This window comes from Erythrolamprus reginae, chromosome 6 (assembly GCF_031021105.1).
Source record: "Erythrolamprus reginae isolate rEryReg1 chromosome 6, rEryReg1.hap1, whole genome shotgun sequence".
Classification (NCBI taxonomy): Eukaryota; Metazoa; Chordata; class Lepidosauria; order Squamata; family Dipsadidae; genus Erythrolamprus; species Erythrolamprus reginae.
Window position 1 is genome coordinate 42,957,120 of NC_091955.1, and position 23,793 is coordinate 42,980,912.

General features: G+C 46.9%; 1 protein-coding gene across 2 annotated transcripts in view; it reads left to right on the plus strand.

Annotated features, from left to right (window-relative positions):
* Positions 1 to 23,793, plus strand: part of LEMD3 (LEM domain containing 3) — a 96,456-nt gene that overhangs the window by 35,797 nt on the left and 36,866 nt on the right. For both annotated transcript variants that reach the window (XM_070755626.1, XM_070755625.1), the window contains one exon: positions 9,967 to 10,034. In XM_070755626.1, coding sequence (XP_070611727.1) covers positions 9,967 to 10,034 — 68 coding nt within the window. The remainder of the gene's footprint in view (positions 1 to 9,966; positions 10,035 to 23,793) is intronic.

Consider the following 23,793-nt stretch of genomic DNA (forward strand, 5'->3'; position numbering starts at 1 on the left):
ATTCTGGAGTCGGTGCGCACCCAGGACTTTCTTACATCGGTGGATTTAAAGGAGGCGTATCTACACATTCCAATGCATCTGGACCACCGACAGAACCTCCGTCTCTGTGTAGAGGACAGACACTACCAATACCGTGCAATGCTGTTTGGCCTCTCTTCGGCCCCACGCACCTTTACGAAACTCTTGGACACCCTGACCCTGACCTTCGTTCACGGTCTATCCGGGTAATGGCCTATCTAGACGACATTATTGTTCTATCAAGAACTCCGGAAAAAGCTTGGAAAGATCTACGGGCAACCATCCAACTGTTAGAAGACCATGGCTTCACCGTCAACGTCCCAAAAAGTCACCTGGAGCCCACCACCAGCCTATTATGCCCCGAGTCTACGGAGAGGGGCGGCATACAAATCTAATAAATAATAATAATAATTACACCTGGGATCAATGATAGACACTGTCAACAGACAATTAAACATCAGAAGACAGACAATTAAATATCAGAAAGTTGATAGTCACCCTCCAGGGCCAGCGCAGGGTGTTTCTAGCCTTTCTGTCCAAACTATTAGGGACCCTGGTTTCATGCATGGGCATTGTACCCTGGGCACGTTACCACATTCGTCCCTTACAGTGGCTGCTACTTCCCTACCAGAAGAGGAGGATCAGCCATTCACACAAGCATATGACAGTGGGGAGAGGTGTTCGCGCTTCTCTCCAATGTTGAAGTTCCGCAGCCCTACGCCAGGGCTCTTCATTTCACCAGCAAGAACCTATCATCCTTACGACGGATGCCAGTCTTACTGGCTGGGGGGGGACATATTGGCCCCCATGTGACTCAAGGACTATGGTCTCTAGAGGATCTAACACCGACCAACATCAACGTTCTGGAGCTCAGAGCAGTAAGGCTGGCCTTACGAGAATTCGCACCGTTAGTGGAGGGCAAGCATGTACTAATCCTAACGGACAATGTGGCGACCAAAGCTCACCTGAACCATCAGGGAGGGACAAGGTCACGTATGTTAATGGAAGAAACGATTCAATTGGGCAGAGAAACACCTGGCTTCACTGAAGGCAGAACATATTGCAGGTACAACCAACATACAAGCAGATTGGTTGAGCCGGGCAATGCTGGACCCCGTGGAATGGCGTTTGGATCCAGATGTCTTCCGGCAAATCATCAAACGCTTTGGAAGACCGGAGGTGGATCTATTCGCGACACACCTCAATGCCCAACTTCCCAGATTTTATTCCCAGTTCCCAACATCAGTATATATTTTTAAAAAATATATATATTTTATTAATTTTCAAAAAAACAAACATAACAGACATAACATACAACATTTAGTGGAGCTACATTCGCTCCGCTCAAAGTAGAAGTCATCATCATAATAATAAAAGAAAAACTTTGTCTATAAAATGTATATAAATATATAAAGTGAAAATATCAGTTTTAGTATAGTAAATATAAAGCTATATCCAAGTTTATAAATATATATATAAGAAAAAGAAATTTTAAGAGAAGAAAGAAGAATTTATGTTTATATTAGTAAATAATTACCATCTAATACAATTCTACTACTAAATTCAAATATTCAGAGTAATATAACAACACATTTATCCCTTTTTCCTTGTTTCCCACCAAGTATATACTTTCTGCCAGATATCATAAAATTCTGATTCTTCTTGGTTGTTTAACCGACGGACTACATCTTCCATGGCCCCGAACTCTCCTGTATGCCTTCCCGCCAATGAGACTCATATTGAGAGTAATACTCCAGATTATCTTCGAGCAAGCGGAGGTACTGGTTGTGGCACGATATTGGCCACGTCGGCCCTGGTTCTCCGACCTCGTGGGTCTGTAAATAGCACCACCGTGAAGGATACCAGATCGACAGGTCTCCCTCAGCCAGGGGTTCATAACCCATCCAGACCCTCAATGGTTCCAGTTAACCGTCTGGCACTTGAAGGGGACAGACTGAAGAGTTACAATTTACCAGACAAGGTCATATCCACAATCCAAGCAGCCAGGAGGCCTTCTACGATGAGGATCTACCAGTCGACCTGGTTTGTGTTTGTCACTTTCTGTTCCAGAAGACACATACAACCGCAATGCGCATCACTAATTCCAATTTTGGAATTTTTTCAAAGCGGTTTGGACAAAGGCTTAGCGCCTAACACCTTAAGGAGACATGTGGCCGCACTCTCAACCATCTTAAGGACTGAAGAGGGTGGTTCCCTAGCACATCACCCGTGGATCAAGGATTTCTTAAGGGGAGCATCCAACACTCACTCACCACCAGTACATAGATTCCCAACCTGGGATCTGTCATTAGTCCTCCGGGCTCTCACCAGTCCTCCCTTTGAGCCACTTATAACTATTTCATTGCGGCTTCTCTCTCTTAGAATGGCCTTTTTAGTCACAATCACTTCTGCTTGCCATGTGTCAGAACTAGCGGCCCTTTCCGTTTGTCCGGACCTCTTCACTTTCCACTTGGATAGGATCGTCCTGCGTCTGGAACCAACATTCATTCCCAAGGTGAACACTTAATTCCATAGATCGCAGGAGCTCATACTTCCAGACGTTTGTACTCACAGTAGCCACCCGTCAGAACTGAGGTGGCACAAGGTGGACGTGTGGAGAGCACTTAAAGTTTATGTGAGACATACCAAATCATTCAGGAAAACGGAGGCCTTATTTGTTTCATTTGATCAACGCAATATGGGCATTAAAGTGTCATCACGGACTATTAGCTGTTCGATTAGACTATGTATTTCGGAGGCTTATAGGGCACGCTCGTGTTCTCCTCCAGATGGAATTACTGGACATTCTACTCGGAACGCGGCCACCTCAGCTGCGTGGGCCACACAGGCTGCCATGGAGGACATATGCAGGGCAGCAACGTGGTCCGCTCCATTGACATTTGTGAAGCACTACAAACTTGACACCTTCGCCTCGGCTGAGGTGGCCTTTGGGAGAAGAGTTCTGCAGAAGGTGTGCGTGTCTGCTGCGCCCCGGTCCAGCCTTCTCCCTCCCTTACAAACTGAACTTGGGCATATCCCATGTGGACTCTCCTTCCAGATGCATTGGAGAAGAACCGTTGAACCTACCTGAACGGTCTTCTCAATGCACTGGAAGGAGAGTCCAAACCCACCCGGCCTTTTGGCCCAGGGGCATTGAATTTTTGACATTCAGAGTTCATAGTTGCAGTTATTAAGTTGATCTGATATTATGTTAAATAAAGTTTACATTCCCTTATTACTTTCTTCATTTTTTAAAACTGAGCCTCTGGGGCAGCTAGGGGGTGGTACGTATTTAACATGTAATTAATATGTAAATATAAACTCAGTCCCTACCAATAAGACTCGAGTATAACCCACGTGGACTCTCCTTCCAGTGCATCGAGAAGACAGTTCAGGTAGGTTCAATGGTTCTTTTAAAATCACTGGCTGTGGTTTGAGTAAAATGGCTATTCCATCCTCTCCCAGTGCTCCAAACCCATTGTCTTCTCATGAGGAACAACTATCCGAAGCACTTGTGATTTCCTGTCCTCTCTTTGTAGAAGTTCAAAAAGCTCATTAGTTTGCCAGCAATTTAATTCTTTACAGTGGTCTCCAGCTCCATTTTTGTGACACTTCAAGATCTTCAGTCTTGAAAAGTCAAATTTCTTACTAATTTTTCATGTAATACAAGACACATTTTTGTTAATTATATTATGAAAATGTAATCAAACATTTAAATGAAAATAAGGATTGAATTAAAGTGTATATGTTGTAGAAGAATATAGAAAGCTCAATCTTTAATAAAGTTGGAAACAGAAACGTAGGAGATTGACAGCAGAAAAAGAAGACCTCATGGTCCATCTAGTCTGCCCTTACACTATTTCCTGTATTTTTCTTCGGATGGATATATGTTTATCCCAGGCATGTTTAAATTCAGTTACTGTTGGTTTACCAACCACGGCTGCTGTAAATTTGTTCCAAGCATCTACTATTCTTTCAGTAAAATAATATTTTCTCACATTGCTTCTGATCTTTTCCCCAACTAAACTCAGATTGTGCTCCCTTGTTCTTGTGTTCACTTTCCTATTAAAAACACTTCCCTCCTGAACCTTATTTAATCCTTTAACATATTTAAATGTTTCAATCATCATATAGAGTGCTGGTGAGACCACATTTGGAATACTGTGTTCAGTTCTGGAGACCTCACCTACAAAAAGATATTGACAAAATTGAATGGGTCCAAAGATGGGCTACAAGAATGGTGGAAGGTCTTAAGCATAAAACGTATCAGGAAAGACTTAATGAACTCAATCTGTATAGTCTGGAGGACAGAAGGAAAAGGGGGGACATGATCGAAACATTTAAATATGTTAAAGGGTTAAATAAGGTGCAGGAGGGAAGTGTTTTTAATAGGAAAGTGAACACAAGAACAAGGGGACATAATCTGAAGTTAGTTGGGGGAAAGATCAAAAGCAACATGAGAAAATATTATTTTACTGAAAGAGTAGTAGATCCTTGGAACAAACTTCCAGCAGACATGGTTGATAAATCCACAGTAACTGAATTTAAACATGCCTGGGATAAACATATATCCATCCTAAGATAAAATAAAGAAAATAGTCTAAGGACAGACCAGATGGATCATGAGGTCTTTTTCTGCCGTCAGTCTTCTTTGTTTCTATGTCCCCCCTTTCCCTTCTGTCCTCCAGACTATACAGATTGATTCTCCTTGGAGAGAGGAGTTGCCAGTCAGTATGGGTTGTACTCGCTCGTCAGAGGCGTGTCCGAGTCAGGAAAGTATAAAAGATCTGGGACTGCCCATAAGCCCAGTTTCTCTGACTCGTCTCTAACAGAGACAGTTTAGTGACAGCACAACCTCTCCTACTGTTGACTCCTCAAATTGGTTAGTAATTTATTCCTCCTTAATTAAAATTGGAAATTCTAAATTCTAAATTGCTTAATTGGCTCCTTTTCACTGAGGGTGCAGTCGGGTGCAGTAGCCTTCGGTCCAGCCCCTCTGCAGGCGGGTAATGTCCCCGGCCTTCCCCACCATAAGGCTGCATTCCTCCTAGTTCAGACGCTAGGGCGGCCTTTGAGCCTTCTCGCAGGCAAGCCCTAGGCTAATTGCAGGATCTTCCCTGGTTATAGGTGGATCCCCATTGCCAGCCTCTCACTAGTGGACGTGCGAGCTCTCACAATTATACAGGCCTCGGGGCTGGTTACAGTCCTGACGCCAAAATCTTGAATTTCTTGCAAGCCTCGGATCGGCATCGGCTTTTGGCCCTTTGCCACTCCTGCCTCAGATCGGGCCGATAAGAGGCTGATTGCGCATCCTTTTCTCGCTGGTGACGCAGCTAATAATTCTAGTCTGCTCTGCCGCCTCCTTGCAGCTGCACTCACGCCGATCGGGTTCGTATCGGTCTTTCTACTCTGACGCATTTAGGGTGACCTTTAGGCAGCGATTTTAATTTTTCCCCCTGCCGCTCGCCGCCCAGCGAGCCCTCCCCCCCCCAGCTTGCAAAACTGCCAATTAATTAAAAACAAACAAATAAATAAATAAATACAGTGATACCTTGTCTTATGAACTTAATTGGTTCCGGGAGGAGGTTCGTAAGGTGAAAAGTTCATAAGACGAAACATTGTTTCCCATAGGAATCAAAGGAAAAGTGATTAATGCATGCAAGCCCAAAACTCAGAAACCTGGAAGCCAGGCCGCAACTGCCGAAGGAGGCTGGAGCCTCCCGGTCCTCCCCGCCCCTTTGCCATACGTGTCATCCTGGGCGAAGCGCTGGGGGGAGGGGGTCAGGCCGGACCTCCTGCCCCTCCAGCCGAAAACACAAAGGCGGTCCGGCGGCAGCGGCTTGAGCCTCCCATTGCTCCATGCCGCTTCACCCTGCCTGTCATCCTGGGCAAAGCGCTGGGGGGAGGGAGTCAGGAAGGTCCTCCTGCCTCCCTAGCCGAAAACACAAAGGAGGTCCGTGGCCGCCGCCAGCTTGAGCCTCCCATTGCTCCACGCGGCTTTCTGACTCCCATCCCCCAGCGCTTCGCCCAGGATGACAGGCAGGGCGAAGTGGCGTGGAACAATGGGAGGCACAAGCCACCGCTGGCCGCGGACCTCCTTTGTGTTTGTGAAGCTGTTGGGTTTTTATTTATTTTTAAGTTTTCTTTTCCATAAATCGTCACGATCCGCTATCAGACACCCGTCAATGCAACCCTATATTGGGAAGAGTCTCCGCAGGAAGGCAGGCACAGCTCTTGCTCTTTCCCTCTCCTTCTCATAAAGCTAATAACTCCGTAGAGAGGCGGCATAAAAATCTAATAAATAATAATAATAATAATTATAATAATAATAATAATAATAATAATAATAATAATAAATAACTAAACCACCCAGTGTTTCTTTCGGCCAGGCAGAAATAAGATCGTGCTGCTGGTAAAGCAAACACTCATTTCTCCCCTTCTGCTAAAACTAACGACCAACACACACACAGAGAAAGCCCCGAAAAGGCCCAAAATAGCAAAGCTGGGACCGTGGTGGGCAGATGGGGGGAGAGGGGACGGTTCTCCTTGCCAGCTTCTCCGGCACATCCATCCCATTTGCCAAATCAGCCCCATCTTTCGCCAGGCATAAATCCGAAGCCCCCCACCCACCCACACTGGCCACTCGACTTCAGGGCGATGCCCACCCACCACTAGCAGCGGCCCTTGATCTCTTGGGTTTGCCCTGTGGATGTGCGCACACCTTGGACTTTTCCTCTCCTTGCCATTCCAGTCTGTTGAAGCGAGGAAGTGTCATAGAGGCTGCTGTAGCTAGAGAACCTGTCCCCCACCATCACAAAGACGGTTTCGTGCCCCTCTTCGGACCTGCTTCGGATCCCACGGGGGGGCCCTCCCCGCCAGCCTTAAGTCCAAACAGCTCCTTTCAGGTTCCCTCCTTTCGAGCAGCTCAGTTCTCTCACCCACACACAGTGCAAAAGGTGAGGCGGCTGTGGCTGGCCTGCCCGCCTCCCTCTGCCAGATGCCATGACAACGCATTCACTCTGCCGTGGCTTGGGCGTCTGCCGCTTTTCTCCTCTGCTGGAAGGGAGGCGGGGTGGTGGTGAGAGAACTGAGCTGCCCAAAAGGAGCCGAAGAGCAGCCCAAGTTGGACTATGGGGTGGGTGGGGAAAAGAGGGAGAATCCGAGAGATCGAGGGGCGCTGCTAGTGGTGGGGGTGAGTGGGCATCGCTCTGAAGTCGAGCGGCAGGGTGGGTGGGTGGCTTCAGATTTATGCCTGGCGAAAGATGGGGCTGACTTGGCAAATGGGATGGATGTGCCGGAGAAGCTGGCAAGGAGAACCGCCCCCCCCATCTGCCCGCCAAGCTCCCAGCTTTGCTACTTGGAGAAAGGATGGGGCCTTTTGGGAGGCTTTTTCTCTCTGTGTGTTGGTCGTTAGTTTTAACTGAAGGGGAGAAACGAGCGTTTGGCTTTACCAGCAGCGATCTTATTTCTACCTGGCCGAAAGAAACACTGGGTGGTTTAGTTATTAGCTTTATGAGAAGGAGAGGGAAAGAGCAAGAGCTGTGCCTGCCTTCCTGCGGAGACTCTTCCCACTATAGGGTTGCATTGACGGGTGTCTGATAGAGGATCATGAAGATTTATGGAAAAGAAAATTTAAAAATAAATAAAAACCCAACAGCTTCACTTTATGTTTGTATACAGAGAGGGGAAAGCAGTTTTCTATTTCTTAAGTTTAACGTCTTGGGACCCTCCCTGCGATTGAATGCTGGCTTGTGATTGACATGTTCCCCTCGTTATCCAAAAGAAGCCAGGAGAATCGGGGAAATGCAGGCAGGCAGAGGGGGGTGCAGGGTCCCTGGTGTCTCTTTTTTCCAGCCTCCTGCTTTCTTTTGGATAACTGCAGAGGCAAAAAACCCCGCCAGAGACAAAAAAACTCTACCCTGTTCCAAAGTAAACCGAAGTGAGAGTTGAGTCACAAAACTGAGTCCGAAGCCCTGTTCCCTTCAGCAAAGACAAGAGAGTTGGTAGTTTTAAAACTTTGTATTTTTTTCCACCTTCCCAACGCAACCCCCCCCAGCCTGCCTTTAATCTCAAGAGCGCGTCAATACACAGATCTCAAGTCCAAGTGGGCTGAACGCCGCTCAAAGTGAACAACTCCCACCAGCAGGAATGAATGGGGCAGCCTGAGCGAAAAGGGTTGCTGTCATTTCTATAACTCGAGCGGATCGCAATATCCTGGGTTTTTTTAAAGAAATCGGCTTGATTTTTTTAAAAAAAATCAATTTGGTACATTCTGAAAGTTAAATCCCAGACACAAACCGGAACTGAAAAAAAACTTCTTGCTATTCCCCAATCCCTTCCTCTCTCTCTCCCCTAAGGATTGAATGGTGACAAGTGTGATTGGAAGTGCGGGGGGTCGCCGTCCACACCGCAGACCTTGAGAAAGTTTCACACATGTAACTCTAAACCCGGTGCTTCAAACGAACTGAAGAAACCACGCTGCCCCGCCAGCCAACACGTAGTTTGGTGGTGAAAGTGAGCCAGGACTTTGCACTTTAATGGAAACCATCTGTTCAAACAGGGAAGGATGGCTCACTTATAATCCTTTCAAGAAAAGTGGGAGAGGGAGGTGGGGGTGGGCGGTTAGTGGAAAGGAGCGGCAAATCGCTCGACTGAAACACATCGGGAGAGAAGAATCGGGTCCTCTTCGCCTGCCTGCCCAGCAGCGGCGAAGCTTCCAAACTTCTTCTTTTGGAAGCTGAGAGACTTGGGGAAATGCCAGGGACGTTGTTGCCTCCTTTTCTTCCAAGGTGATTTCAGGACTAGGAAGATGGGCGAACGAGCTCCTCGGGAGCCAAGACATTGAGTCTTGCTTGCCGCTGGGGGAATCTCGTGGCGACAGGCAAAAAACTCACCAAGGCAGAAGGGATTTCGGACTGTGGTCTTGGGAAGTCAGAGTGCGGCGGCGGTGGCACATTTCCTGCTGTAGCCTCGGTTTCTCACCAGGGACCGACAAAAACTCCAACGGAGGGTCGTTCGATTCAAGTCCCTCTCCCCAGAATGGAGCACCCATCCTCAGCTTTTGTGCGCCGAAGCCTTCAGTAGCCAAAACTTGGAGACCTCCATGATGGAGCGCTCCCCAAAAGACCGCGGCGATTCCAATGCTCGCTCCGCGGTCTGGCCTTTGGGAGGAAGGCTGGGGATAAACCCTGCCTTGCACCCTCCTCTTCCTCTGCCCGGCTCTCTCCACCCAGCCCCACGGGAGCCCTTCTAGTTTTTCATGGGAGTCCTTCTGCTCTCTTCTTCTTCCTCGGCGGTTGGCAGGGAAGCATTGGGAAGGGTCCGCGGGGAGGAAAGGTAGGAGGAATTAAAGCCCGCTGCTATGGGCGCCTTGAAGGGACTCCCCCGGATTCCCCTTAGCCTGCCACCACCCCAGAAAACTTTCAAGGAGGGTGGAAGCCCCAGCTTCCCGCCCATGTCAATCCACCCATGAGGCTCCCTCCGGGCACATCCATTGTCTCCCCCCCACACCGCCTCCACCCACCCCCAAACAAGGATCAGAATGCCGGCGGGTATAAGGCAAAAGGGGGTGAGTTTTCGGATGGGCTTGCACACATTATTCGCTTTTACAATGGGAAACATTTTTTCATCTTACGAACGTGTTTTCTTACGAACCTCTTCACGGATCGAATTAAGTTCGTAAGACAAGGTACCACTGTATATAGTACCACTGTATATAAAAATAGAACAGGGGAGGGGACTACCATATTATGTAGAGTACCATTTTTCATTTTATAGCAATAGATTTTGTTCCATGTCTACATATAATATAAATCAATCAATCTCTCTCTCTCTCTCTCTCTCTCTCTCTCTCTCTCTCTCTCTCTCTCTCTCTCTCTCTCTCTCGTGTGTGTGTGTGTGTGTTTTAGATAAATATAAAATATAGTAAATGAAAATTTATTTTTCCAGGTGATCATGAATGTGGAAGTTCTATAAAGAAGGGGCTTTCCATCCAAGAAGCAGCTACTTATTTAAAAGTAAGCAACTTAATTTTAAAATATATTTTCTACTCTTTAAAAATTATATTAAAAATGTAGTTAAAAATAGTGATAATCTATTGTATGAATGTATTTGCATGTTAGAAGTTATTTTGACTTTTTAAGTATTCATATTTAAGCATAAGAAATATTACATGTATAGGCTTTTTTTAAAAAAATGTTCTTGTCTGTCAATTTATTCATTATAACTTTAGGTATGATGATAAATTAATTACGCCTTCTAAATTCTGCAATATTTTGATCTGTAGCTATCTATATTAAATTTGTGCAAGTATACCTCATTTTAAAGGATAAAAGCATTATTAAATACATTAATTCTAGACAGCTTACAATATAATAAAAAATTAAAAGGTGCTAAAAACAAAATTAGAATAAAATATTAAAATTTAAGAGCCATGAAGATGGACAACTGGAGAATAAGAATCTTCTCTACCGCATTAGCCACTCTCAGTGCAGCAGACCCCTGCAGACAGAATCAACTTTAGGCTCTTACAGAATGCCAGGAATGTAGGGGTGGATTGCACCTGTGAGAGAAGACTATTCCAGAGGCTTGGGCCACAGTAGAAATGGTTGTTCTCTGGGATCCAGCTAGCCAAAATTCTTTAGCTGAAAGGTTCCAAAGTAGGTCCTCCACTCCACTGAAGCCCCCACCCAGCAGGAGCCTGTGGCTGGACCACTTCTGCGGCTGCTTGCTGTCACTTGCATGCATCACCCTGGTCTCCATTTTGCCTTCAGATGCCTGCCAGATGGCATCTGTAGCCGATAATCGATAATCAGTTCAGAGCTCTGTAATCAGCTGCAGATGCCTTCTAACAGGCATCTGAAGGTGAAACAGAGGCCAGGGTGATGTGTGAGAGGGGCTGCAAGCGGCCGCAGAAGAAGTAGCCTCAGAAGAAGTTCAGGCAGAGGTTGGGGTGTGTAGTAAGTAGGGAAGCTTCACCTTCCACAGCTTATTTTTTACCTGAGTGCTTTGCCCTACTCCCTGCACCCCAGGATGGGTGGAGTCTTAATTAGGGCTAATTTTGTGGGTGGGCTTAATTTGAATGCATGCGCTCAAAAGCGTGATAGGGTGTCTTTTCCAGATGGGTCATCTTTTTGAAAAAAACACGGTGTGTGTATATGTATACAGTATGTCACAGAAGTAAGTACACTCCATCACATTTTGTGTCACTGATGAAATGACACTTGGCTACAATGTAAACTAGTGAGTATACAGCTTGTATAACTAAATATGCTGTCCCCTCAAAATAACGCACAACACACAGCCATTAATGTCTAAACTGTTGGCAACAAAAGTGAGTACACCTCTAAGTAATAATGTCCAAATGGGGCCCAAGGTGAGCCGGGGTGGCGCAGCAGGTAGAGTGCTGTACTGCAGGCCACTGAAGCTGACTGTAGATCTGTAGGTCAGCGGTTCAAATCTCATCACTGGCTCAAGGTTGACTCAGCCTTCCATCCTTCCGAGGTGGGTAAAATGAGGACCCGAATTGTGGGGGCAATAGGCTGGCTTTGTTAAAAAGTGCTATTGCTAACATGTTGTAAGCCGCCCTGAGTCTAAGGAGAAGGGTGGCATAAAAAGTGAATGAATGAATGAATGAATGAATGAATGAATGAATGAATGAATGAATGAGTAGCCCTTTCCCCCCACTCTGGTATCATGTGACTTGTTAGTGATATAAGATCTTAGGTGTGTTAAATTTGGTGTTATTGCTTTTGCTGGCATACTGGTCACTGGAAATTTAAAATGGCACCTCGTGGCAATGAACTCTTTGAGGATCTGAGAAAAAACAAATTGTTGGTCTCCATAAAGATGGCCCAGGCCAGGGGTAGGCAAACTTAAATATTCAAAGAGCAATTTGGACCTGTTTCCCACAGAAAAAAACCCACTGGGAGCCACAAAACCTGGGTGGGCATGGCAACTTGACATCACTCACTCCCACCCAATCACGTGACCCCCAGCCATGCCTACCAAGCCAGTCATTAGGACAGAGAACTGGGAACCACAAAACCCTTTTCTCTCTCCCCGCTTCTATCTACAGTATTTCTCTCTCTCCTCTGTCTCTGTGTCTCTCTCTCTCCCTCTCAATCTCTCCCCTCTTTCTGTATCTCTTTCCCCCTCTCTGTATTTTTCTATGGTTCTCTCCCCCTTTCCCTCTCTATCTTCCCCTTCTTCCAGCACACTTTATATAAACTAGCCCCTTTTACAATATGACTTATAATAGTTCATTTAGTGACTGTTCAAAGTTACAACAGCACAGAAAAAAAGAATTTAAGACTGTTTTTCACACTTAAGTCTGTTGCAGAATCCTCACATGATCAAAGTTCAGATTCTTAGCAACTAATTCATATTTATGATGGTTGCAGTGTCCAGGGTCATATGATCCCCTTTTGTAACCTTCTGACAAATATCTTTTTTTTAAATTCCTTCTTTTATCATAACCCAAAACCTCTTAAAATATCTTTAGGTATGTAATTAAGCATTATAATTTTTTAATAATTGGGATTTCATATATTTTAAAGCAATGGCTTAAATCAAACCTTTATATGATAAATATTCAGTTTCAAAGTTCTGCTCAGATTAAAGAAATTGGAGTTTGAGAAGGGTTGATTAAGCTTGGAATATTGTTTTGTTTGCTCTTTTTTAACTTTAATTATTTTTTCTATTTAGATATATGAATTTAGGAATTGCTGATCTGTTTTAATAAAGTTATAAGTATTAATTATAATAAGATATGTAGTAGGTGATACTGATTTGGATTAATGCATAAACGGAATTGAATTTAGAATTTCTTTTTAAAGCTTGCGGGCGAGGCACCTGGTGGGCTGGCAGCGGAATGGGGAGCTCGCGCGCCATTCAGAGGAAAAAAACCTTTGTGGCCGGAAGACTTCCCTGCACTTTGCTTGCCACTCCCCCCCTCCAACTCCGGTGCCCGTCTTTTGCTTGTGTTCACATAAACCAGGGGTTGGCAAATTTAAATGGTGATACATTCTTTTGCAGAAGAGCCGCACTCCAGGGACCAAAGAGCCATGTGCGGCTCGTGAGCGGTTTCCCGACCCCTGGCCTAGGCTATAAGAAGATTGCCAAGACCCTGAAATTGAGCTGCAACCCAGTAGCCAAGACCATACAGGAGAGATTCCATTCAGAACAGGCCTTCCCATGGTCCACCAAAGTAGCTGAGTGCCTGTGCTCAGCGTCATATCCAGAAGTTGGCTTTGGAAAATAGACATATGAGTGCTGCCAGCATTGCTGCAGAGGTTAAAGGTGTTATGTTCTAACTAGTTATATGTTTCCACTCAGGTCCTCCATTCAAGCAGGAAAATACTTGAATGCCATTGGCTGTTTCTTCTGACAGCTCCCTATAAAAGGGCAAGGTGACAGACTGTCTCTTGCTGGTTGCTTGAGCTGTGCTGTTCTGAAGTCTGCCTCCTGTGATCCTCATCCACTATTTAATAGTGGCGATGAGGGCTCGGGACCAGGAGAATGAAGACTAGCCTCTCAAGCGCTGCAACCAGCCAAGCAGCACCCACTAAGCCTGCCTTGTTTTCAGGATATCGACTTTCCATCCACCAGCACCATTTGAGCCTACCCATGAGAAGTGGGACTTCTGTATGTGGCCTTTTGAGTGCTTCCTCGAAGCAAATGATTTACTGGGGTTATGGGACAAGGGACAACAGAAAAAAGAGCTTTATTTCTGAGTCACTGTGGGCCTGAGATATTTTATACCGTGGAACTTGTCTGACTCATCCCTGGTCCACATGTTAATCTGGCAGGTCCTCCAAGCAACCCTGAAAACGCACTATGCGCCCTCTCCTTCCAAGGTAGTCTAGCGCTGTGAATTTCACCAAGGGATGCAGCAAGAGGGTGAAACTATCAACCAATATATTGCCGCCCTCCACTGTAAGTTCCGCAACCTGGACAATGTCCTGCTTGACCAGCTTATCTATGGCATGCAGGACATTCACCCAATCTTACACTAGCCGCCGCCTTGAACAAAGCCAGGGCCGCCGAGCTTTCAACCGAAATGGTTGAATCATTACACCGTTTTGCCTCCTCTAAAAAGGACCTTATAATGAGATAATTCTTTTTTGTTGTTGTTGTATTTGAAAACATAAATAAACTTTTTTTAAAAGTCTCCTTTGGCTGTATACAAGGGCTCGGTTGAGAAGCCAAAGAACAGTGTTTAGGAATGTGATGCAGTTTGCCACACTGACCAGAAGTGCCCTCTGTCAGATTTTGTAGATAAATCACAGCCCGCGTGAGCTATGATGAATCAAATCTAGAGGCGACGGATTAAGTTACAGAAACGGCTTCAAAACGAAGTTACTTTTATTAATAAAACAAAAAAAAATCTTTACCTTGTCCCAGGCTCTTAACGTGTGCCTTACATTGTTAAAGACTTAGAAAAAGATGGAGTTTCTTCCCAAGAAGAAAGGAAGTGATGCTGGCTGTCCAGACAGGATTTTACATCATCATGGGTGGAGCTAATTAACATACACACAGTTAACTATTTAATTACTGAATGTCTCTGAATGTCTCTGGGGCTGGCAATACACAGCGTGACACCCTCTGCTTCTCAAGGACTTCCTAAACACTTGTGGCAGCTGCGGGGTGTGTGTATGCAACATTGAGGGCATTGTGCAGATTTAGGGATGCTATCTGCCTGGGGTGTGAAAAGAGGAGCCACTTGGCATGAGTTTGCCGCGCCGTTCTGCCTAACAAAGGTGTGCATGCACAGGACAACCCCAGAGGTGAACCGTCAAACAGATGCCGGCGCAAAAACTAAAGACTGCACCAAAGAGTGTTTGCCATGCAACCTGACACTAACCAAGTGCAAGTTGCCAGGGCCAGCTGCCCATTCAAAAGTAAAATCATAGTCACTGTCTCCATCGATGGAGTACAATGGAGGTGGACACAGGGACTGCAGTATCAATCGTCGCCTGGGAGACACTCAAGTCTGATCTGCCGAGTTTTCGGTATACTCACCTGCAGGAAATCTCAATTTGCCTCTCTGACTGCCAGGGAAACTGAATCCCTGTCTGAGAGAAAGCCCAGGACCATGTCAAATTCAGCAAATTCAACGGACCTCTTCAGCTCACCATAGTGAACACCAGTGTTCCAAGCCTCCTAGGACTCGACTGGTTCAACTTGCTCCACCTCAGGCATCAATGCCATTGGGACCGTGAACCTGGACAACCTGTTTGATGAGTTTCAGTACGTCTTCAGTGATGGCTTGGGAAAGTATGTGGGGGCTCCCATTTCATTTAGCCATGATCCTAAGGTTGTCCCCATCCACCTTAACCTGCGATGGGTACTTCTCCCATTACAGGTCAAAATTGACAAGGAGCTGGATAAGCTCATCAAACAGGGCATATTGGAGCCAGTTGACCATGCAAAATGGGAGACCCCATAGTGGTCCCCGTTAAAGGGGACAGCAGCATTAGAATTTGCACCAACTACAAGTGTACAATCAATAAGGCATTGAAGCAGAGGATCTATCCAGTGCCAATTGTGCATCATCTACTTCACTCCCTAGGGCCTGGACGACTTGGCAAATCTTGACCTTGCACAGGTGTACCATCATCTGCAGTAGATGGCACTACCGCATGTTCTGATCTCCAGCTAAGGCCACTGTTAGTTGGAATAAAGGCTTGCTAAATGCAGAGATTTGTAAAAACAAAACATCATCTTTATTTTTCTTCCTTCTGTTATAAACTGCGTCATCTCAGTACGCAGTCTCTCTTATCTCAGTCTTTAGTAGCTAAGGCAGTATAAACATCCTCAAAGCATTCCACCATTCATTTTAAGATTTATGGCTAGGCAGCATTAGCCCAGGGTAATAAAAACTGCAATTAAAAACACATAAAATAAAGCTTACTTTCAGAGCCACCTCCATATTTCTTAAAAACTCCACCCTTCTTCTCCTCTGACACCCAGATGTGATGAATTAATTACTTAATTAATTAACCCGTTCCTCTCCTTAATATTTCTTCCCTGACACTTGTTCCCTTCGTCTCTGTAAGCATGTGAAAGAAGGATTTACCCATCGAGTATCTATTTCTCCTTCACTTGAATCTAAACTCATAGGAACATCCTGTGGTTGGTCTCCTCCTTCTTCTTCTGCCTGTGAATCAGGTTCTGTCACTAATTCATAAACACTATCCGAATCAGAATCTGCAAAATCCCCAAACCGAACAGGAGTATACACAACACCGCAGAGGCACAGACCATTGTAACTCACAGGGGAGAGTTCAAATGTCACAGGTTGCCGTTTGGAGTCAGCGTAGCCCCAAGGTAGTTCCAGAGTCTAATGGAACGTCTGTTGCAGAATGTCCCCCGGGTCGTGCCATATTTTGACGACGTCCTTATCTCTGCCTGTGATCAGGACCAGCTCCGTTGTCAAGTTAGAATTATCCTATCAAAGATGTGTGCTGCTGGACTTAAAGCCAAATGCAGCAAATGCTTATTGCTAGTGCTGGAGGTTGAATTTCTAGGATACCGGGTGAATGGTCAAGGCATCCACTCCATAGAAAACAAGTAAAGGTGATCCATGAGGCTCCTGCTCCAAGAAACCAAGCTGAGCTCCAATCCTTCCTAGGGCTCCTAAATTTTTACAGGCTTTTTCTTAAAAGCAAAACCACAGTAGCAGAGCCTCTCCACAGGGTGCTGGTCAAAAATATTCCATCGACATGGGAGTCCAAAGAGGCATCAGCTTTTGCAGCTGTCAAACTATTATTAACCAGTGACAGTTTCTTAATTCAATAATAACAACAACCTGCCTTTGGTCTTGGCGTGCGACGCGTTCCTTATGAGAGTTGGTGCTGTACTCGGCCACAAGCTCCCCAATGGCGCTGAGATCCCAGTGGCCTATTATCAGTCAGCCGCAGAACGGAACTATAGCCAGCTGGACAGAGAGGTTTTGGCTTCAGTTGCTGGCATTAAAAAATTCCATGAATATTTGGGAGGGATTTTGTTTTGGTAACGGACCACAAGCCACTTCTGGGGCTTTTTACTGGGGACTGCCCCACTTCAGCTGCACTATCTCCCTGGTTCAACCATTGGGCCATTTTTCTCTCGGCCTACTCTTACCGCCTGGTACATTGGACAGGAAAAGACATGAGCAATGTGGACACTTTGAGCAGGTGCCCATTGCCTGACCTTCTTGCATACATTGTTCCAGAAGCCCCAGTTCTTCTGATTTACTTGGTGGAGTCTGGACTGGTCACCTCTGCCGAGGTGGCTAACCACATAGTCAAGGACCCCTTTGCTCAAAACTGTTGAATTGGGTGTGAAGGGGATGGCCAAAGAACCTGGTCAAACCTGATCTTAAGCCATATGAACAGAGGCAGCACGTACTGTCCAAGCAACGGGGTTGCCTCTTTTGCCTCATACCAACCAGCCTGTGAGTTGGAAGACTCAGAAAATAACATGAAGGCCATCCAGGGATTTTCTGGATGAAGACCTTGGCAAGAGTACATGTTTGATGGCCAAATATGGATGCAGAAATCCAAAATTGGGTTGGGTTATGCAAATCCTGTCAGACATCAAGGCCTGCCCCATCCAAGGCAACAGTCCATGATTGGGAACAACCAAAAAGCCCCTGGTTGTGACTACATGCCGATTTTGCTGGGCCCTGCCATGGCCAAATGTTTTTTAGTAATTGTCGACACCTATACGAAATGGCTCAAAATAGTCCCAAAGGGCTCAACCACAACTGAGGTTATTAAGGTATGCCAACAACGTTTTGCCACTCACAGCCTGCCGGATGTTCTTACAACAACAATGGTCCCCAATTTATGGTCATAAATTTTGAGGGGTAACTAGGAATTCATCATGCCCTATCCTCGCCCTTCCATCTGGCAATGAAATGATTGGTTGAACGATTTGTAAGGTCAGCAAAGATCAGCATTAGGTATATTGGGCCCATGGACTAAAGGCCCGCATTGATAAATTTCTGAGTACACAGCACATTACCCCGAGTGCTGTCACAGGCCGAAGCCTGGCCAAACTCCTTATGGGTTGCATTCTGGGCCGCCTGCACTTCAGCTATGCCACTAGGGCAAAATCAGAAACCACACAAAAAACAAGGTCCTTCTCTATAGAGGATACAGTGTTCACCTGCAACTATGCCAAGGGGTCCCTATGGCTATATGGAATGGTTGAAAAAAATAATTGGTCCATTAACTTACGAGGTCTGCAAGATGGTTACCTTTGGAAAAAGAACATTTGACCAACAGAGTAAAAGGAGAATTAAAAGAATCACAATTTGTAACTCTATGTTTTCGTCCCCTAGCTAACTCAAACCCAGGTGTCTTAGAAGGCCTACCTGTAGAATCTGATGTACAGCAGCAGCATTCCTTCGAACTGGCCCCATCCAGGAGGTTCCATCCCCAGGTTTGGGAACAGCAGCAGACCTGTCGGAACAGATTACTGCCTCACTACCAACTGAGCTGAGCAGGTCCAGGATGGCTCCTAAACTCCCCGCCTATCTGCATGATTATGTTTGTCAGATTGTTCCACCAAGAAGAAGAGGGGTATTATGTTCTAACTAGTTATATGTTTCCATTCAGGTCCTGCATTCAAGCGGGAAAATATTTGAATATCATTGGCTATTACTTCTAGCAGCTCCCTATAAAAGGGCAAGCTGCCAGACTGTCTTTTGCTGGTTGCTTGAGCTATGCTAATAAAAAGAGCTCTTCTGAAGTCTGTCTCCTGTGATCCTCACCCACTATCTAACAGAAGGGGTGGGGGATCAGCCTGTCAGTGCTCAGAACATACACCGCACGCTGCAACAAATTGGTCTATCATCCTAGAAGGAAGAAATTGGGCTATCGTCTCAGAAGGAAGCCTCTTCTAAAGAAGATGCCCAAGGACGCCTGCAAACAATTTGCTTCAGACAAGCAGACTAAGGGCATGGATTTCTGGAACCATATCCTGTGGTCCAATGAGACTAAGATAAATTATTTGGTTCAGATGTTCAAATGTGTTTGGCAGCAACCAGATGAGGAATACAGAGACAAGTATGTTTTGCCTACAGTCAAGCATGATGATGGGAATATCATGGTCTGGGGCTGCATGAGTGCTGCCAGCACTGGGGAGTACAGTTCGTTGAGGGAACCACGAATGCAAAAATGTACTATGACATACTGAAGCAGAGCATGATCCCCTCCCTTCGGAGACTAGGCCACAGGGCAGTATTCTATCATGTTAACAACCCCAAACACACATCCAAAATGACTACTGCCTTGCTAAAGAAGCTGAGGATAAAGATGACAGACTGGTCAAGCATGTCTCCAGATATAAACCCTCTTGATCATCTGTGGGGCATCCTGAAATGGGAGGTGGAGGTGTGCAAGGTCTCTTAACATCCAACAGCTTCGTGACGTCATCATGGAGGAGTGGAAGAGGACTCCAGTGTCAACCTGGGAAGCTTTGGTGAACTCTGTGCCCAAGAGAGTTAAGGTAGTACTGGAAAATAATGGTGGCCACACAAAATATTGACACTACTTCACATTGTAGCAAGTGTGATTTCATCAGCGTTGTCACATGAAATGATACACTTAAATATTTACAAAATGTGTGCTTCAGAAGCCGCTGCCCAGCGCCTCTCGCCTTCCGCCGTTGCCCGCCCGCCCTCTTTCGCCCAGCGCCGCTTCTGAAGCCGCCGGACGCCGTCGGGGGCGCGGCGCTTTGCAACTGCATCAGCGGCGGGAGCCGGACCCGGCCGCCGCCCCCCTTGCTAGCTCCGAGGCCAGAAACCTGCCGCCGCTGCCCTCGAGAGGCCGGTTGGGAAGGAAGGAAGGGAAGCAGGAAAGCGGCTGCTTCTCTCTTCCTCCTTCCCTGCACTGCTTGGCGAGCGGAGAGGCAGTCGCCTCGCCTGCTGCCCTGCTCTGCTTCCCTCCCTCCCTCCGCAGACCCGGAGACAAAGGAGGCGCGGAGTGTGGGGAGCCGCCTGGCAGAGCGCTCGCAGGCGGCGGCGGGGGACAAAAAGCAGGCCAGTGCCCGGCTCCTGCCTCTCTGGGACCGCCGACCGAGTGGAGCAATGGTGTGGACGGCCCGCAGCCAGGGTGGGGGAGGCGGGGCGCGCATTGCCGGCTCGTCCCGTTCTGCGGCGCACACAAGATTGACAGGCATGCAGAATGACAGGCGAGCAGGAAGATCTTCCTAACTCCCTTCCCCCCAGCCGAAAACCCAAAGGCGGCCTACCGCCACCCGCTTGAGCCAGGAGGCAGGCAGGGCAAAGTGCGTAGAGGGGAAGGATGCTTCGGTTTCCCGGGCGGGGGGCGATGAGCGCTCGGAGGGGGCATAGCCCCCGGCTCGTATCTCGAATTTCAGCTCGGGAGTAGAACAGAAATGTCTCTCCCCTCCTAGCTCGTATCTCGAAATGCTTGTATGTAGAGCAGCTCGTATGTCGAGGTACTACTATACAGTACAAATTAACAAAAACTTAATTTATTAACTTTTAATTGGTTAAGTAAGACCTGATGACTTGCTGGAGGGCTAGGTGCTGGAGCTTGCTGGAGGACTAGGTGCTTGCGAGTTGGGATCATCCTCACTTTCATTAAGCATACGTCTTTTTTCTTGAAGTCCAGCACTCTGAAGAGGGCATTTAACAAAAAGCTATTGAGAGAAGTTTGTTTACTTCTCCCCCTCAAAATGTTTCTAAAGTGCGTAAGGCACGTGTTGTTGAAAAGGTCTGCTGCACAGACTGTTGCAATTTTTTCTGGATGTTTCCTTTCAACGAAGCTGCGCAAATTCTCCCACATCGACAGCATATCTTCACTGGTGGGTATTTCCTCCTCCTCTTCAGCCATTTCTTCCTCCAAAGTTTTCAAAACCTCCGACTGCTGCTGCTGTACCTCCTTCAACTGCTCCGTTGTCAGCTCCTGATTATGCTCCTCTACAAGGTCCTTGATGTCTTCCTCATTAACCTCCATGCCCATGGATTTTCCCAGGGACCCAATTTCTTCAAGGATGATGGGTTCAGCCTGCACAACCCCTTGAATGCTCTGCTGAACACAGCTTCGGGCCACAATTCTTTCCGGGCAGAGGTCAGGGTCTGCCTGGAAACCCCCTACCAGGACAAATCGATGAAACTGAGGCAGGTGGCAATGTTGTAATGGTCCTTCCAGAACTCTCGAAGGATGAGGTTGGTGCTTTCTGTCACCTGGAAGCACCTCTTGAATAGGTGTTTCATGTAAATTTTCTTAAAATTGGAAATCACCTGCTGGTCCATGGGCTGGAGGAGAGGGGTGGTGTTTGGTGGCCAGAAGAGCATATCTATAAACTTCAATTCCTCGAGAATGTCCTCTACAAGGTTTTGTGAATGGGAGGGAGCGTTGTCCAGGACAAGAAGGGCCTTGAGAGGCAAGTCATTGTCCTGCAGAAACTTCTTGACAGTGGAGCTAAGCACCAGGTTGACCCACCCCACAAAAATATTCCTGGTGACCCAGGCCTTTGGGTTTGACCGCCACAGCACTGGAAGGGTTTCCTTTGTCACCCTGTGCGCCTTAAATGCTCGAGGGTTTTTGGAGTGGTAGACGAGGCTTCACCTTACAGTTCCCACTAGCATTGGCACACAAGGCAAGAGTAAGCCTATCCTTCATAGGCTTGTGGCCAGGCATCTTCCCCTTCTCTGCTGTGATGAAGGTCCTCCTTGGCATCTTTTTCCAGAAGAGGCCTGTCTCATCGCAGTTGAAAACTTGCTGCGAGACATAGCATTCTGCATCAATGAGTTCTGCAAATGTGACCACAAAATCTTCTGCAGCTTTAGCATCCGAACTCACAGTCTCACCATGCCTCACAACAGAGTGGATGCCAGTCGTCATCTTAAATATTTCAAACCAGCCCCGACTTGCCTTGAAAGATCCTTCATCCTCTGATGTCCCAGGCATATCCTTCACCAAATCCTCGTAGATGATTAGAGCCTTTTCTCTAATCATGCTCTCACTCACCGAATCTCCTGCGAGCTGTTTATCTTGCAGCCATATCAGCAGCAGCTTCTCCATCTCATTGTTAACATCAGAACAACAATGAGACATTACTGACACCCCCTTGGCTGGTTTTGAAGCCATTAGAACCTCCTTCTGCTTCAAAATGGTGCTAATTGTGCTCTTGTTCCAGCCATATTCCTTCACCAGGTCCACCACATGCATGCCTTCCCCATACTTCTTGATGATTTCAAACTTCATATCTGTAATCATTGCCTCTTTCTTCTGTTTACCCTCACTGCTTTTTACAGGAGACCTTTTAGGAGACATGGTTGAGATTGCTTTTGATTGTGTTTTTCTTTACTGTTTTTAACACAATTGTACCACAAACAAGAAATGCAAGGAGCACAGGAAAATGCTGGGCAGAGACTGAGAAAGTCACCTGACCCACTATGAGAGGGTCACTGGTTGCTGGATTGCTAGGAAGAAAAGTTCACAAGCATAAGAACTGGTCAGAGAAAGTCACCTGACCCACTCTGAGAGGGTCACTGGTTGCTGGGTTGCTAGAAAGAAAAGTTCATAAGAAGCATAAGAACTGGTCAGAGAAAGTCACCTGACCCACTCTGAGAGGGTCACTGGTTGCTGGGTTGCTAGAAAGAAAAGTTCATAAGAAGCAATTTATCTAATAGGAATCAATTCGTGAGAAACCCATTAGGAAAGAGATGAAAATGGAATTTGGGTGGGAAGAGGAAGAGAAAGACAGTTGGTGCCGAAATTTTAAGTCTTAAAAAAAAAGTGAGGGAATCTGAGGTGGCGAGGAGGTGTAAGCCTCTCCCATACAGCCAGCGTGCGAGAGGGAAGAACCTCCCCCACGGCTTCCCTCTCTCACTACCCCCCCCTCCCCACCCTGCTGGCTTTTCTTACTCCACCTGCCCCCTTTCATTACATTTCCACCCTGCTGGCATTTCTGTTTGTTTCTTCCCCGCCAGCGCTTGGATCAATTGTGGGGAAAATGTACAGAGTAGAGCTGAGAGGAGGGTAGGAGAGCCAGCCACCCCTCGCTGTTCCTTGCGAGAGAGGGAGCCATAAAAAAATGAGGGGGGGGAGAGAAAATGAGGAGGCTGGGAAAGCTAAATGTCCTCGCGAAGTTTTCAGCACTGGGGAAACTAAACAATCGCCCGGCCCCAAACCAGATGGAAGGAACGCGCCCCCCCCTCCTCAGAGCCCGCAGGGCTCCAGTTTTGCTTCTCTTTAGTTGACAGACTGACCTCCCCCTAAACTGCATCTGCGCTTCGCTGAGGACTGGAGCTCGAAGGCTCGATCCCTGTGAGCGAAGGGGAATGAAAGGAGCCTCCCCTCGGTTCCCTAATGGCATTCAGGGACCCACACACACACACCACCCGAAAAAAGAACCAGCCACACTGGCCAAATGGAGAGCGCTCTGGATTCCTCCCTTCATTGGATTCTTCCCTTCTCAGCGGTTGGGAGGGAGGCATTGGGAAAGGTCCGCGGGGATGGAAAGTGGGAGGAATCAAAGCCCGCTGCTTTGGGCACCTTGAAGGGACTCCTCCAGAGGAAGCAGCTGCCAGGCACGGATTGAGAGCCAGGGAGCTTTGTCCGAGACTGAAGCGCCGGATTCCCCTTTGCTGCCACCGCCGAAAACACTTTCAAGGAAGGTGGAAGCCCCGCCGGCTGACAAGCCACCAGGCAGCTTCCCGCGGGTGTTAATCACCCACAAGGCTCCCTCCGAGCAGCCTCTGCTGTGTTCCCCCACCTCCTCCACCCACCCCCAAACAAGGATCAGAATGCC